Here is a 17,507-nt window from a genome sequence, read left to right on the forward strand (position 1 = left end):
TTTTCTAAAGCCCTTTACAAGGCTTGTGGATCTGGGTTCAATCTTGCAAGCTTTATACGCATTAATTCAGATGCCTTCCTTGCTTATATGCTGCAGCTGAATTTAGATGTCTGTCTATATATACAATGCTAGTCATTCGGCCTTGCAAATGTGTACAGTGACTCTTTTAGGTCTGACTTGGCAGCACAGCTGTCACATCACCCCTTGGTACCAGATCTCTAAAGTACACATTAAGTGGACTCCGGCTCTACCTACAGGAGTGTCATTTCATCTCATACTGCTGGCTGGTTGGTGAATCATTCCAAATTCTAAGGAGTGCTTTCTCTTTTCAATTAAAGTAACTTGAATCGTGGCACATTACATTATTCATCTCATCTATTGCAGCTGGCTTTTTAAAATATTTTATTCAGGACTCAAAATGCAAGCCACACCGTTTTTTTTTTTTTTTTTTTTACATCCCACAAACTGACACTTTTCCGATTAGCATGCGTAGAGGTGCCTGCCTGAGGCACATCCATCATAATACCTACACGACAGGCGTTCAACCAAACCTCTCTAAAGCGGCCAAAAACAAACCAGAGCGGATTTCAGCCCTCTCCTGGCTTTCTGAAAAGTGTAAATTACTAACAGACACAACTATCTTCTTGCATTCTTTAAGCCCTGAAGCCTCATTACGGTTTTTCTTGCATAATTCATCACAAATGCCTACTGAGGACATCTAGTCTATTGCAAGGCTGAGGTCTTCAGAATGGCAATCATAAAAAACAAATGGTGGACCAGGGCAGAAGTACAAATTCATATCATAGCGCAGTAAGTCATGCCACACAACTCAGGTTGCTGGCCCTAGGCACGGGGTGCAAACTCTTACCACTGAACCAGACCAGGCTCCATGGACGGGGAGCAGGTCATCAACAAATACAGGTAGTCCAGCCTTCCCATATAGGTTGCCTAGACACATCATCAAGCGGAATGGTACTGCCCGATGCACACCTGGCAGAGGCTGGTGCTGCTCTACTCATTATGATGGGGATTTCACAGTTAATATGTACATCACTGAACATGAACATAGCTCAGACTACCTCTGAAGCAAAATGCACTGGTGCTCGTTCTGTCAGCCTTTAGTTTAACAAAGAGGCTATATGTAGCGTACAATGGAAACTACATTCTACATTAAAGTCAAGAAGACTTCCTTACATTTCGAAATAAATAAATAAATGTTTAACCACCACTTGATTTGCCATCCCACCTGCTCCTAGACCCCCCCGTAATGCTTCCTCTCGTCTCGCCCTCGCTTGTCCTGCCCTCTGTCCATATTCTTTGTATTGTTTCACCTCCATCCACTCCTCAACTACTCCTCCAGCCCTCTCTCCCCTATTAAACTACCACTACACTACGTCACATCTCTGATCCCCATCTCCTCTGCCTGAACAAAGGCTGTCCCGTGCTTGATTATCTTTCACTTTTGTTATCCTACCTTCTCAGTCGGTTTTGTTTTCTGTAACAGACACCGCACAGTTTGCTTCAGGGTAAAGGCAGCAATGTAAGAATAGCACCAAGCGAGAGCGCCTATACAATACTGCAAAAGAAAACAATGAATTCTGTTTGTTTTTAAGGTATTCTGGTACAAGTTGGATAAAGTATTACTGGCAACTTGAAAAAGCCAATATTGCCCCACTTCCCAGATCAAGTTAAATGTTAGCGCAGTGTCACTAGGGCCACGACAGGGAAATTACTGAAGGACCTCAAAGATTGATGCATCAAGTGTCCTTGCTTTGTCAAAGAAGAAATGGGTGCTCTGCATTGCCTACTACTGCAACCAAGGCGAGTCGATCAACATATAGGCACATTTTGCCCTCGCAGGAAGTGACGTGGTATCCATACTGGAAAAGGAGCGGAGGCTGTGGTCACCATACTACTACATTCAGAAGGTGTGTTTACTATTGTATGGCAACTGTATGCAATGGGCCCTGCTCTTCACTGCTGACGGGGTCGCAAACAATTAAAGTGTTTATTTACCATGGCAATTATGCCAGGCTCCGTCATGGAAACCATTAAGACCACGTACATGGCGGGGGTGAGGTGGAGAAACATGAGCCAACCTCACTGTATACTGAAGGGCAACGTGGAGATGGACGCCTGGAAAAAGGGTGGCAAGTGAAATCTGCATCCCTCTGCCCCTAGGGTCAAGGCCTCAGGTCACCGCTACAGCTGCTGCCTCAGAGCAGTATGGGTGCCCTTGTGTTACCCTTTGTCCAGCAGCATTACACCCACCTTAACTGTACAGACAAGTCTGCTTCCCTTAGCATCATGAATAGGATGTGTTACTTACAACATGAGGTATATACTTGTGTTTAACCAGAGACCTAAGTTATAGCGTATGAGGGCACAATCAAGATGTGATCCGCGACTGAGCTCCTACAAAACCCAAACAATTTGACCGATACAATGTTGCGGTCTGAAAAGAAGTTTAGAGTCAGCCTTTTAGGCAGCTGGGCTTTTACTAAAAATGCGTGTACAACTCCTAGCCAAATATACAAGCACCTTGTTATAAACAAGCATTTTCAATGCAACGGATCTCGCATTTGTTCGAGTTAGAGCTATTAGCATTGTAAAGCAAAAAAACGCAGCGCAATTGCGCTGCGTGGAAAATAAACAGATAAAGTAGTCTGGACTCCAGGCTGAAAACATCGAGCCTCGTATGTTTTTGGTAGTTTACCGGTGCTGTGTAGGTGGGCTAAACACCAAAGGCATGACGTATGCATGCCTTTCACAAATGAAAGCAAGCGGATTTTAAAAGGCAAGCCCACGAACCAATGTAAGTGACTGACGTGCCATGGGCGTGGTTTCAAGCCCAAAGAGAGATAACAGAATGGACAGAGCACTTTGTGCTCGCCCATAAAAAGAAAGAAAATGAAAATGTCACTTACCCAGTGTACATATGTTCGTGGCATCAGTCGCAGTAGATTCGCATGTTTTGCAATAGCTCGCCATCTGGTGTTGGGCCGGAGTGTTACAAGTTGTTTTTCTTCGAAGAAGTCTTTCGAGTCACGGGACCGAGTGACTCCTCCTTTTGTCTCCATTGCGCATGGGCATCGACTCCATCTTCGATTGTTTTTCCCCGCAGAGGGTGAGGTAGGAGTTGAATTGTAGTAATAGTGCCCATGCAATGGAGTGACTAAGTATGCACCTATTTAAGGTTGAGATGATACATATATAAATAATTGAAGGTAACTTCCAAACTGCTACAGGCTTCCGGGGAGGCGGGTGGGCACATGCGAATCTACTGCGACTGATGCCACGAACAGATGTACACTGGGTAAGTGACATTTTCAGTTCGATGGCATCTGTCGCTGTAGATACGCATGTTCTGCATAGACTAGTAAGCAGTTATTTCCCCAAAAGCGGTGGATCAGCCTGTAGGAGTGGAAGTAGTCTGAAACAATGTTCTTAATACGGCTTGACCTACTGTGGCTTGTTGTGCGGATAACACGTCTACACAGTAGTGCTTGGTGAATGTGTGAGGCGTAGACCATGTGGCTGCCTTACATATTTCTTGCATTGGGATGTTTCCTAGAAAGGCCATGGTAGCACCTTTCTTTCTGGTTGAGTGTGCCCTTGGTGTAATGGGCAGCTGTCGTTTAGCTTTAAGGTAGCAGATTTGGATGCATTTAACTATCCATCTGGCTATACCTTGTTTTGATATTGGGTTTCCTGCATGAGGTTTTTGAAATGCAATAAATAGTTGTTTAGTCTTTCTGATGTTTTTTGTTCTGTCAATGTAATACATCAATGCTCTTTTGACATCTAATGTATGTAGTGCCCTTTCAGCTACGGTATCTGGCTGTGGAAAGAACACTGGAAGTTCCACTGTTTGATTTAGATGGAACGGTGAAATAATCTTTGGCAAAAATTTAGGATTGGTCCTTAGGACGACCTTATTCTTGTGTAGTTGTATAAAAGGTTCCTGTATTGTAAACGCCTGAATCTCGCTTACTCTTCTTAGGGAAGTAATGGCGATGAGAAATGCCACCTTCCAGGTTAGGAACTGTATGTCGCAGGAGTGCATGGGTTCAAAAGGTGGACCCATAAGTCTAGTTAGGACAACATTTAGGTTCCATGAAGGAACAGGTGGTGTTCTTGGTGGTATAATTCTCCTAAGGCCCTCCATGAATGCTTTAATGACTGGTATTTTATATAGGGAAGTTGAATAGGTAGTCTGCAGGTATGCAGATATTGCTGCAAGGTGTATTTTAATGGAAGAGAAAGCCAGGTTAGATTTTTGTAAGTGAAGCAAGTAACCCACTACATGTTCTGGAGTTGTGTGTAATGGTTGTATTTGATTAATATGGCAGTAGCAAACAAACCTCTTCCATTTACTTGCATAGCAGTGCCTGGTGGATGGCCTTCTGGCTTGTTTTATGACTTCCATACATTCTTGGGTAAGTTGTAAGTGCCCGAATTCTAGGATTTCAGGAGCCAGATTGCTAGATTCAGCGATGCTGGATCTGGGTGTCTGATCTTTTGGTTGTGCTGTGTCAACAGATCTGGCCTGTTGGGCAATTTGATGCAGGGTACTACTGATAGGTCTAGCAGCGTTGTGTACCAGGGTTGCCTTGCCCAAGTTGGTGCTATCAATATGAGTTTGAGTTTGTTTTGACTGAGTTTGTTTACCAGGTAAGGAAGGAGAGGGAGAGGAGGAAAAGCGTAAGCAAATATCCCTGACCAGTTCATCCATAGGGCATTGCCTTGGGACTGTTTGTGTGGGTATCTGGATGCGAAGTTTTGGCATTTTGCGTACTCCCTTGTCGCAAACAAGTCTATCTGAGGTGTTCCCCAGAGTTTGAAATAAGTGTTCAGAATTTGGGGGTGAATTTCCCATTCGTGGACCTGTTGGTGATCTCGAGAGAGATTGTCTGAGAGTTGATTTTGGATCCCTGGTATAAATTGTGCTATTAGGCGAATTTGGTTGTGAATTGCCCAACGCCAAATCTTTTGTGCTAGCAGGCTTAACTGCGTGGAGTGCGTCCCCCCTTGCTTGTTTAGATAATACATTGTTGTCATGTTGTCTGTTTTGACGAGAATGTATTTGTGAACTATTATTGGTTGGAAAGCTTTTAGTGCTTGAAAAACTGCTAGAAGTTCTAGGTGATTTATATGCAGTGTTGTTTGATGTACGTTCCATTGTCCTTGTATGCTGTGTTGATCGAGGTGTGCTCCCCACCCTGTCATGGAAGCATCTGTTATTACGTATTGTGGCACTGGGTCTTGGAAAGGCCGCCCTTTGTTTAAATTTATGTTGTTCCACCACAGAAGCGAGAGGTAAGTTTGGCGGTCTATTAACACCAGATCTAGAAGGTGACCCTGTGCTTGTGACCATTGTGATGCTAGGCACTGTTGTAAGGGCCTCATGTGCAGTCTTGCGTTTGGGACAATGGCTATGCATGAAGACATCATGCCTAGGAGTTGTAGTACCATCTTTGCGTGTATCCTTTGTGTTGGATACATGCGTTGTATGATGGTGTTGAAATTTCGAATTCTTTGTGGACTTGGAGTGGCTACTCCTTTTGATGTGTCTATTATGGCTCCCAGGTATTGTTGTACCTTGCGCGGCAGAATTTTGGATTTTGTGAAATTGACGGTGAACCCTAGTTTGAAGAGGGTTTGTATGATATGATTTGTGTGATTTGAGCACTGTATTAACGAATGGGCCTTGATTAGCCAGTCGTCTAGATATGGGAACACATGTATTTGCTGCCTTCTTATGTGTGCAGCGACTACCGCTAGACATTTGGTAAAGACTCTTGGTGCGGTTGTTAATCCGAAAGGCAGTACCTTGAATTGGTAATGTATTCCCTTGAATACAAACCTTAGGTATTTCCTGTGCGATGGGTGTATTGGTATATGGAAATAAGCATCCTTGAGGTCTAAAGTTGCCATGTAGTCGTGTAGTTTTAGCAATGGCAATACTTCTTGTAGTGTGACCATGTGAAAGTGGTCTGATTTGATGAAAGTGTTCACTACTCTGAGGTCTAGGATTGGTCTCAGCGTTTTGTCCTTCTTTGGTATCAGAAAGTACAGTGAGTAAACTCCTGTGTTTATTTGTGTGTTTGGCACTAATTCGATTGCATTCTTTTGCAATAGTGCCTGCACTTCTATCTCCAGGAGATTGGAATGGTGTGTTGTCAAATTTTGTGCTTTTGGTGGTATGTTTGGAGGGAATTGTAGAAATTCTATGCAATAACCATGTTGGATAATTGCTAGAACCCAAGTGTCTGTAGTGATTTCCTCCCATGCTTTGTAATAATGACTTATTCTTCCCCCCACTGGTGTTGTGTGGAGGGGGTGAGTGACATGTGAGTCACGGTTTAGTAGTAGGGGTTTTGGGGCTCTGAAATCTTCCTCTATTTCTAGGGAATTGCCCTCCTCTATATTGTCCCCGAAAACCTCCTCTATACTGTCCCTGGTAACTGGACGGTGTTGCTTGTGAGGTGCTGGCTTGTGTGCTCTGACCCCGAAACCCCCCTGGCTGTAATTCCCTCTGCTCTGCGGGGAGTAGAGTGCGCCCATGGCTTTGGCAGTGTCCGTATCTTTTTTGAGTTTCTCAATCGCTGTGTCCACTTCTGGACCGAACAGTTCTTTTTCATTAAAAGGCATATTGAGAACTGCTTGTTGAATCTCTGGTTTAAATTCAGACGTTCGGAGCCATGCATGCCTTCTGATAGTTACAGATGTATTAATTGTCCGTGCAGCTGTATCTGCAGCGTCCATGGAGGAGCGGATCTGGTTGTTGGAAATGGTCTGTCCCTCCTCAACCACTTGTTTTGCCCTATTTTGTAAGTCCTTGGGCAGATGTTCAATGAGATGTTGCATCTCGTCCCAGTGGGCTCTGTCATAGCGCGCAAGTAGTGCCTGTGAGTTCGCGATGCGCCACTGGTTTGCAGCTTGTGCTGCGACTCTTACCAGCTGCATCGAACTTGCGGCTTTCTTTATCTGGGGGTGGTGCATCTCCAGATGTGTGAGAGTTGGCCCTTTTCCTAGCTGCTCCTACAACGACAGAGTCTGGTGGCAGCTGTGTAGTGATGAAAACCGGGTCTGTAGGAGGCGCCTTATACTTTTTTTCCACCCTTGGTGTGATTGCCCTACTTTTGACCGGCTCCTTAAAGATTTCTTTCGCGTGCCGGAGCATACCAGGGAGCATAGGCAGGCTTTGGTATGAGCTGTGGGTGGAGGAGAGTGTGTTGAATAAAAAATCATCCTCGACCTGTTCTGAGTGGAGGCTTACGTTGTGAAATTGTGCTGCTCTAGCCACCACTTGAGAATACGCGGTGCTGTCTTCTGGTGGAGATGGCTTCGTAGGGTATGCCTCCGGACTGTTATCTGACACTGGGGCGTCGTATAGGTCCCATGCGTCTTGATCTTGGTCACCCTGGCTTATGGTGGTGTGAGCTGGGAGTGTGATGGAGTTCGTGCTGGTGAGACGTTAATCACGGGCGGAGGAGAGGGTGGTGGGGTAACTCTTTTCACCACTTTTGGTTGTGGTGTCTGTTCAGTTTGGAACTCCAACCTTCTCTTTCTTCTAATGGGGGGAAGGGTGCTTATTTTTCCTGTCCCGTGCTGTATGAAGATACGCTTTTGCGTATGGTCCACATCAGTTGATTGTATCTCCTCCTCAAACCTATGCTTTTGCATTTGGGAGGTTAGCGAGTGCTCGTCTGTATAAGAGCCTGAAGCTGGGTCGCTTGCAGTTTGTTTCGGCACCGAAACCCTGTCTGCATGTTTTTTCGGCTCCGAGGTGACTTTTCTTTTTCGGGGCCGAAACCTCTCGGCGTCGATCCGTGTCCACACCGGCATCTCGGTGTCGAGGCTTGTCTCCAGCACTTTCTCGGTCCCGAGAAGGCTGCGTGCCGGTGTCTCGACCGGAGTCGGACGATCTCGGCACTGTTTGGGCCTTTTTCGGTGCCGACGGTCGGTCACCGAATTTATGGGTGGAGCCATGGCCTGATGGCAGTGGCGTCCCCTGGGCCTTGTAAATCTTCCTTTGTGTGGTTTTCGACGTCTTACTCACGGTTTGTGTATCGTCGAATCCTTCGGAGTCCGATTCTTGGATCGAGAAGGTACCTTCCTCTTCCAGCTCCTCGAACTCTCGGTGGGCTGTCGGCGCGGACGCCATCTGAAGTCTTCTGGCTCGACGGTCTCGGAGTGTCTTTCGGGACCAGAACGCACGACAGGCCTCACAGTTGTCTTCACTGTGCTCAGGTGACAGGCACAGGTTACAGACCAAGTGTTGGTCTGTATAGGGGTATTTATTGTGGCATTTGGGGCAGAAACGGAACGGGGTCCGTTCCATCGGCGTTCTTCAGCACGCGGTCGGGCCGACCAGGCCCCGACGGGGGATCGAAAAACTACCCCGAAGGGCACCGGAGCTCTTCGATCTTCGATGCGGTGTTGAATCTAAGTACGCCGATCCCGAACGCAACAATACCGACGAAAATCTTCCGAAATTAGCTAATTCTCCGTTCCGAAACTCGGAGCGACAGGAACACGTCCGAACCCGATGGCGGAAAAAAAACAATCGAAGATGGAGTCGACGCCCATGCGCAATGGAGACAAAAGGAGGAGTCACTCGGTCCCGTGACTCGAAAGACTTCTTCGAAGAAAAACAACTTGTAACACTCCGGCCCAACACCAGATGGCGAGCTATTGCAAAACATGCGTATCTACAGCGACAGATGCCATCGAACATAAAGTTTAACTGCGACCTAGATAAGCTATGCCCAAATGGAAAACAAAACCTCCACCTCCTTAGGTAATCTTGGGTTTACCTTTTTTGGTTTTCCCTACAAAATAATTACAGTATGACTTTAATTTACAGCGTACGAGTCTCACACAGCAGAGAGATGGGGGCAGGTGAAGAAGGGTTAAAACATTTTTGAAAATAACAATGGGTTAATATTTTTTTTTTTCCAAGTCAGGTGTTTCAAACAAAAGCTGTACTGCTACATAAACCCTTTTTTGAATGTCTCAAATTAGAGCAGTGGTAGATTTGATTCTGGCTATATATATATATATATATATATATATATATATATATATATATATATATATATATATCTCTATCTCCTAATTTAATTTAGGTTACAGGTTACTGTATTGAGATTAATTAAATGATTTTGGCAGTTAACATGAATCATCCAACATCATACATTCGGAACAAATAAATGAAATAAAATAAAATTACACCGTATTTACCTTGCTTTGTCAGGGCTTCTCGAAGCGCTGGGGTGATCATTTCTCTGGGCTCACCATTCTCATTTGACCCAACACTTCCCCTGGAAAGACCAGATTTTTCAGAGTCTTTCTGCATCTCCTGCTCTTTCTTTAAGATACAAAAAACAGTTACTTTTTAACAATTTGTAGATGGATCTGTTAAAGCGTAAAAAATATTATTAAGAAGCAAAACAAAAACAACAAGGGTAAACATCCTCAACCTTTTAAATCAAAGTTTATATACAAAAAATGACACTGGATTTTATCAACTAATTCACCTTATACATAAGGCTTAAGCTTAGTTTTTGATTATTCAATTTTGACAACTTTGGCCTCAGACTTGCACACTTTTCTATTTAGTACATATCTTTTGTTTGAGTTTTTAGGGTATCAGTGATGAAAACATTCAACCACCCAAGGTGGAAAACCAGGCAAAAGTTGAATAAGTTACTTACCTTTTGTAACACCTTATCTGGTGAAGGCTCCATCTAGCTTTAGATTCCTTACCTTCGAATAACCCCGAGGAGTCACACTGGATCAGGGAACATTCGAGCAGTACATCTATATGCGGGTAGATGGGGCCATTTGGCTCCGTGTCTGTGCTGGAAGGGATATGTGTGTGCGGTGTATATAGAGGTGCCACGACGACACCCTGACATCAGTAACTTTTTGCAACATTTTTACGTTAGAAGAGCAGAGCTACAAAGGTTGTTGGTGTACAGATTCTAGACCTCATAAAGGTTACATTATATGGAGAAATCCGTTCAGAGAGCAGGAAGGATGGGAAGGTAGGTAAACAATCTGCTTCTAAATGGAGTCTCTACCAGATAAGGCTTTACCAAAGGTAAGTAACTTATTTATCTGACAGACTTAGCTGCAGATTTCTTAACTTAGAATAGATATATATCTAAGCAATACCTCTCTGGAAGTGGGTCTGTGAACAGATTTAGACCAGGAAGTCCTAGAGGACCAAATAGGCAAAATGTCTACCACAAACGACCTGACTGTCCAGGGAATAGTGTTTGGTAAACGTGTGCAGAGATGCCCACGTTGCAGCTTGACAGATGTCCAGGACAGGGACCCCGCAAGCTAATGCAGTGTTTGCAGCCTTGGCTATGGTGGAATGAGCAAGCAAGCCTCAGGGGTTTACTTCTTGACTACTGCATAGAAGAGCTTAATGCAGAGCATTATCCAACGCAAAATGGTCCATTTCTGCACAGCCTTCCTTTCTCCGCCTCAATGAAGCTAATGAAAAGTTGATTATCTACCTGAACTCTCTAGTACAGTCAATGTAGAACTTAAACACTTTTATTTATTTCAGATCAGTGGGATTGCTTCTCTTCTCTGGAAGTGTGAGGTGGAGCAAAGAAAGTAGGCAAGATGATGATCTGGTCCACATTTAAAGGAGGCACATGCTGTCAGAACCAGTTTGTCTGGGAAGAAGTAAATGTAAGGAGGGTGCACAAAGAATCCAAGAAATCGAATCACTATTCGACTTCCCAACGCCGGTCCAAATCTTCAGACGACGTGCAGGAAAGTTACTCTAGGCCCCACTCCAATGCAGAGCCTGCCTCCAGGTCCGCTGCACGCCTCCCAGAGTTTATCTGAGCCAGAGCGATCCCTGCCAAACTCCTGAGTTTTGCGGTAATGCATCTAATTTTTGGGCAGGCCAACCCCTCTGGAGCTCATTTGGGCCCTGTCGGTCTGGCAGGTCCTCCCCTGAATTTCTGCTAGCGGGTTTGCTCTCAGCAACAGCCAGGCCCTTTGGCTCCAGAACGGCTCCGATCGCAGGACCAAGATGCCCCCTGGAGTCCCTTCCAGTGACACTGTTCCTGATGTCGTCAATGCCCCCAAAGTAACACCAACCCAATCATCATACCCACTTAGATACGGAGTCAGACCGGCATTGCCGGATGCCGAATCCAGTGCCAGCCTGAACTAGACCTTCTGAGTCAGAGCCAGTGCCTCCATTTTTCTGCAGGTCTGGAGAGGAGTATGATTAGGGAAGATCTGAGGACCCTAAAACCTACATCCTTGAGAAGGCCGATCACTGGTATGAAGAACTGGCAGATCTCAGTGGTGTGGACAGCTCACCAGACACTGGCTTGGACTCCCCTCCCAGTGCGGCTTCAGAGGAGGGGGCCTCCTTTGCTATGGTGGAAAGGAGGGCGGCGAGGTTTTAGACCATCAGCTACCGTCGGTGGCAGTCAAGACTAATGTCTTGACAGAGGTGCTTCAGCCAGGAGTCAATCCCTCAGAATCATTTCTCCCTTTTAATCAGGCCCTAACTAATGTCCTGCTTGGGTCCTGGGCCAAGCCCTACACAGGGGCACTTGTGTACAGAAAAACTGCCAACCGCCATCACCCTGCTCTTGGCGACCCAGCCTTCCTCACTCAGTATCCCACCCTAGACATCCTGGATGTCCAGGCCTCTACCTCTAAAATCAACCCTGGCACATTCCCTACCACATCACTGGATAGGGAATCCAAGAGGTTGGACACCTTTGGCAAGAGGATGTTCTCCGCCAGCCTTGCACTGCGGTCAGTGAACACTACATGTGTTTTGGGGTGATACACCCACACAGTTTGGGATTCGGTTGTGCAAGTGCTGCCGATGGTCTCCGAGGAGGCCCGAACCATACTGTCACAGGCTACTGCAGATGGCAGAGACGCAGCAAGTTTCACCATTCACTGCAGACTGGATATGACCGACTGCTTGAGATCGACTGGCTTTTCAGGGGGATGTCCAGACATCCCTTGTGGACATGTCCTTCAATGGCACCAGTCTTCTTGTAGAAAGCTGATTCAGTGTTTGAGAGCTTTAAGGACAGCCAAGCCACTGCCAGGTCCTTGGGTCTCTCCATGGCCACATGCCAAACCCATTCTGCCTTTCGTGGCTGTGGTAGGGGTTACCAACTGAATCCATTCCCACCCACCTACGATGGCCAACAAACACCTCGGACTTTTCGTGGTCCTGGATGCAGTTTCCACAAGCCTTGTGGGACAACCAGCCAGAGGATGACCCAGTCCAACAGCCCCCCACCCCTGGAAGTCATACCCTAAAAACCACTTCAGTTTGCCCTCGTACCATCTAGTTGGTGGCAGTATCCTCCATTACCTGTCACTGGGAGTCCATACTATCGGACAAGTGAGTGCTTTAGATAGTTCAGTGGAGTTACTCCATCCTTTTTCTAGAAACCCCGCCACCCATACCACTGTTTTTATACCGGCTGATGGAGGACTACCTAGCCCTGCTCTGTCAGGAAGTACAGGCTCTTTAGCCAAAGGCACCATCAACAGAGTGCCCAGATCAGAAGTAAATCGTGGTTGCTATTCCTGCTACTTACTGGTGCCAAGGAGGACTCTTCCATATTTAAGACCTGAGCCCTCAATTTCTTCCCGAAAAAGGAGAAATTCATAATGCTAGCGGGTAGCTCAAGTTCTGTATGGCCTAGACCCTGAAGACTGGATGGATGCGCTCGACTTCCAGGACAACTACTTCCATGTACCTGCCTATCCACACGAGCTACCTATGGTTCACGGGGGGCCACGAGCATGATCAGTCCCCGGTGATCACTTTTGACCTTACCAGCACACCAAGGTGATGGTGGTGGTTGCAGCATACATATGGAGGTCAGGGGTTCCAGTCTTTACCTACTTCGACGACTGGACTGTTGAAAATGGGTTTGCCCCCAGGCAGTCGTCTCCCAACTCCAGGCTGTCGGCCCTCCTGCAATCACTGGAGTTCACTACAAACGTGCCAAAGTCACACCTGACTCTCAGATGCTCCCCTTCATCAAAGCTGTTCTGAATACAGTGGAGTATTGGGCCTATTGTCCACAACAGAGAGTCCAGGATATTCAGGTTATGATTCAGTTTCAGCTGAAGCTGCTGGACCTAATGGCCTCCTACAACCTGCTGGTAAACACATGCTCGCTTTCACATGCGGGCTCTGTACTGGGACCTGAAGTCTCACTGGAGGCAGCATCAGGGAAATCTCTGAGCTGGTACAGATATCATAGGGAACTGCAAAAAGTCCTGCGGTTGTGGCTGATGAACCACATTTGAGTCAGCAGCAAACCACTCTCATCTGTCACAACAGTTAGCACTGGTTGGGGAAGGGAGTCACTCCTGGGCTAGGGTGGCCATCTGGGAGAGGTGGTCAGAGGACTCTGATCTTTGGCAGAGTCTCTGCTCCAGATCAACTTGCTGGAGTTGAGAGCAATCCATCTGGCATGAAAGAGTTTCTTCCTTCCATAAAGGAGAGGCTAGTTTAGGTGTTCACAGAGAGCATCACCACCATGTGGTACTGCAACAAATAGGGCAGGGTGGGGGTCATGGCCCCTCTGTCAAAAGATCCTGCTTCTCAACAAGATATGGCAGGCTCTATGAATGCCAGAGCGGACATACACAGTCTCCTATGCCTAGCGGGTCACAAATGGCATCTCCATCCAGAGATGGAGTATGGTCTCTTCAAACACTGGGGAGAACCTTGTTTAGATCTGTTCGCCACCGCCAAGAATATGCAATGTCAGCACATCTGCTCACTAGAGTTTCCAATGCGACTCACTTGGAGACTATTTTCATCTGAAGTGGAGCTCCATCCTCCGCCTTTCTGCCAGTACCACTCCTGCTCAGAGATTTCAAGAAGATCAGGAACAAGCAGGCCCAAGTTATTCTTGTGTTTCGGGATTGAGCACGGAGAGTATGGTATTCAGAACTCCTGAGAAAGAGCATCAGTCCTCCGGTCAGGCTGCTACTTCAAAAGGCCCTGCAACCAAACCTGCACATGCCAGTCTTCATAGATGGATATTGAGTATTGACAGTTAACAGTTTTTGACCTCTGTCCTGAAGTCTGATGTCATTCTGGCAGCCAGGTGTTCCTCAGCCAGGACACTGCACACCTGTCACTGAGACAAATTTGTGGCATGGTGTGCATCTGGACAGGATGACCCCCTTTCTACACCATTATCTGAAGTTTTGTTGTTTATTCACTCATTGGCACAGCAAGGCTTTGGTCTTGGCACTGTTAAAGGGTACCTTTCAGTCATATTGCCATTCTTGCGGTTGCCGGATCTGCCCTCCCTATTCAAGTCACCGGCTGTGACTTGTTTTTCCAAGGGACTACAGAATATGTTCCCTCCAAAACACTTCACCATTCCCCAGTGGGACCTGAACCTAGTTTGAACCTTCCTTATGTATAGGTCCTTTGAGTCCTTGCACAATTGCCCTCGTCGCTTAGTAACCTTAAAAACTGCTTTTCTAGTGGCCATTACATCAGCCAGGAGGACATCTATCTGGGACGGATTCCACTAGCCTTAAAACCCACTGTTTTCCATGGGATATCCCTACACACTGGGTGCTCAAGGAAAAGCACTTGACAAAACATCACGAAAAAGTCAGTCAAAAAATTACTGGCGGTAGCCATCCCTGTCTCTTATCAAGAGCAGCTTCCAAGCCCATTAAACTCGCATGTAGAGAATTTGAGATGCGGATGGTGAAATCTATGGTGTTTGCAAGGAGGGGGTAGTTAGAGTGGGTGCTTAGTTATCATCTCCTGACCCTCAAGAAGTTTCTACTCAAAATCAAATAGTGATAGACAGTGAACAACAGGCTGTGAGAGCTGCTAGCGAATAAAGACAGGGCCAGGTCAAACCTAATATCAGTTAGAATAATTCTAATTATTCCACCCCAGCTCACTGAAAGCTAGGCATATGTTTGAGCTACATGTTGATGCCTGTCATTTATGATAACTGTTGGATTTAAATACTGTGCCTGAGAGTGCTCTTCATTAAGACGGAAGGTGCCTTGCTACTATTGGCCCTTGGCAATAGGAACTTCGGCACAAGAGACAAATGAAAATCCCCGACTTCCTATATGCCCTGCCATTTTATTTACTGCCTCAGTTTTAAGTAAAGTAAACCCGTTGCCTGGGGTAGGTTTCCTGGTGGCTAACAAAGACATGGCCTACCTTTTTAAATTTCCAATAACTATTCTACCTGGACACCCCACATTTTGAATGTGGGGTGGAGCTTGCTGCAAACAGTGATGGCTGCCTGAAGCCAGAGCTCCTCTGGACCACGACCTGTCAGAGAGACTCTGGTGGCACCATCTTAGGGAGCATTTGAGAGCCATCACCAGTGCCCATTACCCTCTGGGATGTGCACAGATGTCCACCTGAGTAAGGTCCCAAGGGACCCCAAAGAGAGCAGATCCAGCAGGGAGTGGCCCCGACGACATGAGCCCTCGCAGCATGCCTCTTCAGCCACTGCACCAGAGCCACCCTATTCAGAGTAGTGCCCGCAGAGCACATTCCTTTTGGCTGAAGCTCCCAACGTCCGGCAAGGGTTGCAACGCATGTGCGACCCCAGTCCCAAACGCAGCACACGCTGGATCGGCTCCCACCGTGGTGCCTCTTCTGACTTGCAGGACCAGGGACCCGCATTGATCTGCTGTCCCATCCCTCCCACTTTCCATCACCCCCGGTGCAGAGCCCAGATGTCACACTAGTGCCCAAGTGAAGGATATTCACACCCTGTGGCGGCCTAAGTGATTGGACCAGTGGGCCCATCACCAAGGCGCCTGCTCCTTTTTAAGCTGCAGATGGAGGTACGGGGGGCCTGCCTTGGCAGCTTCGTGGGACAGCTATATGGGGGCCTTCTCCCTTTCAAACCTCCCTCCTGAACTGATCTTTTGGGCCCAGGAGAGGCACCTTTCACCACCGGACAATTCCGTCTACCTCTCCCTTCCGCCTTGACGTATATTTCTGTTTCCCCTAGGTCCTGCTTCGGCTGGCTGAGGTGGCAGTCTGTGCTGGCCTGCTGGTGGCCCCTCCTTTACATCTGCCTCCGGTGCCCTATGGAGGGCTTTGTGTGGCCTGCTTCAGCGCCACCATTTGGCCACTCTGGACATGGCCACACCTCCTCTGTCACTTCTTCCTGTCCCTGTTTAGGGGTCCCGACCTGTCCTGCAGGCGGGGGACCCCACCCCCATGCTTGTGCCTCGTTCCCAGCCCCTCCCCCCCCCTTACTGGTGGAGGTGGGAGCATCTGGCCCCGAGTGGCTGCCCTACAAAACATGCCTGGGACCTGGAAACATTTAATGGGCCTCTTCTGGATGCTGGAATGGCGTACTGCCTGCCTTTACTTGCTCTCCCGTCTGTGCTGCACTCCTGGTCCTTCTCCAGGGGCCACGCCTGCCTTGTGATCGCTGGGACTCCTTTGGTGAATTGGCTGGAGTGTGTCTCGCTAACCCCGGGCCGCCTCCTCTTTTGCCCCCACAAGACCCTACCCATGGCCACTGAGAAGACGTCCTGACAGCTGCTCTTTTCTGAGGCCATTGCCTTCCACAGGCCCCTCGCACTGGTCCTTCTGGGACCCTTGGAAAACCTGAGGGATTGTATTCTGCAGTAAATCAATCACTGCAATGTGCCACATGCTGGACTGATGGATGCTAAGATCACGGACCTCACCACTGACACAAAATCAACCCGGACGGAGATTGGGGTATTCCAGGGCCACCAAGATAGTGGAGAAACCCATCTCGCTACACTGGAGGCACAGGTTGTCAATATCACAGGACAGAAAGCTGCACTTCTATGCCTCTCTCATAAGCACATGGACCTTGAGAACAGGAGCCAGCAGGATAATGTTTGCTTCTTTGGGTTCCCAAGTAATGTGAAACAGGACGATGCTGGACGCTTCCTCTGTTACATCCTTCAACGCCTCATTGGGCTTTCCTTCTCCCCTCCAGATTTTCCACCTCATTATGGGGCTGGTGGGGGGCTCTTGTGGGGGATACGCTGTGGCTCCGTTGCTCCATGCTTTCTCCATTGGGGATTGGAATGATGAGGACGCTCCTGTTTGCTGTGTTCAATGTTATCACCTCTGAATGAGAGAGGGGTTTTGCAGGTTGAGTTGAGAGGGTCCATTTGTGGTCTTTTTGACCTTTCAGCTTCCAGCTGCGCCCCCATCGTCAGCACCTTAACCCCCCGCTCTCATCCATGTCCCACTAGTCCCACCTGGTGTGGTCATTTAGATCCAATCCTCCCTTCACTGACTCATTCAGGTCTCCAGAGACCCAGGGAGTGCCCCCTTGCCCCACCCCAGGACCATCTACCTTCCTTTCTTCATTGCCTGTATCTCCAGCTTGGCTCGCTCCTGATGTTCTGGGGCAGTGGGTATTTTTTTTTTTTTTTGGTTTTGTTTTTAGCTCCGCCGGTTAAAAAAGTTCTCCCTCCCC

General features: G+C 47.4%; 1 protein-coding gene across 1 annotated transcript in view; it reads right to left on the reverse strand.

Annotated features, from left to right (window-relative positions):
- The window catches only part of LOC138286550 (S-adenosyl-L-methionine-dependent tRNA 4-demethylwyosine synthase TYW1-like), a 490,050-nt gene that overhangs the window by 259,236 nt on the left and 213,307 nt on the right, over positions 1–17,507 (reverse strand). Inside the window, exon 8 of the mRNA XM_069226929.1 lies at positions 9,250–9,376. Coding sequence (XP_069083030.1) covers positions 9,250–9,376 — 127 coding nt within the window. The remainder of the gene's footprint in view (positions 1–9,249; positions 9,377–17,507) is intronic.

The sequence above is a fragment of the Pleurodeles waltl genome, chromosome 3_2, assembly GCF_031143425.1.
Source record: "Pleurodeles waltl isolate 20211129_DDA chromosome 3_2, aPleWal1.hap1.20221129, whole genome shotgun sequence".
NCBI classification, from domain to species: Eukaryota; Metazoa; Chordata; class Amphibia; order Caudata; family Salamandridae; genus Pleurodeles; species Pleurodeles waltl.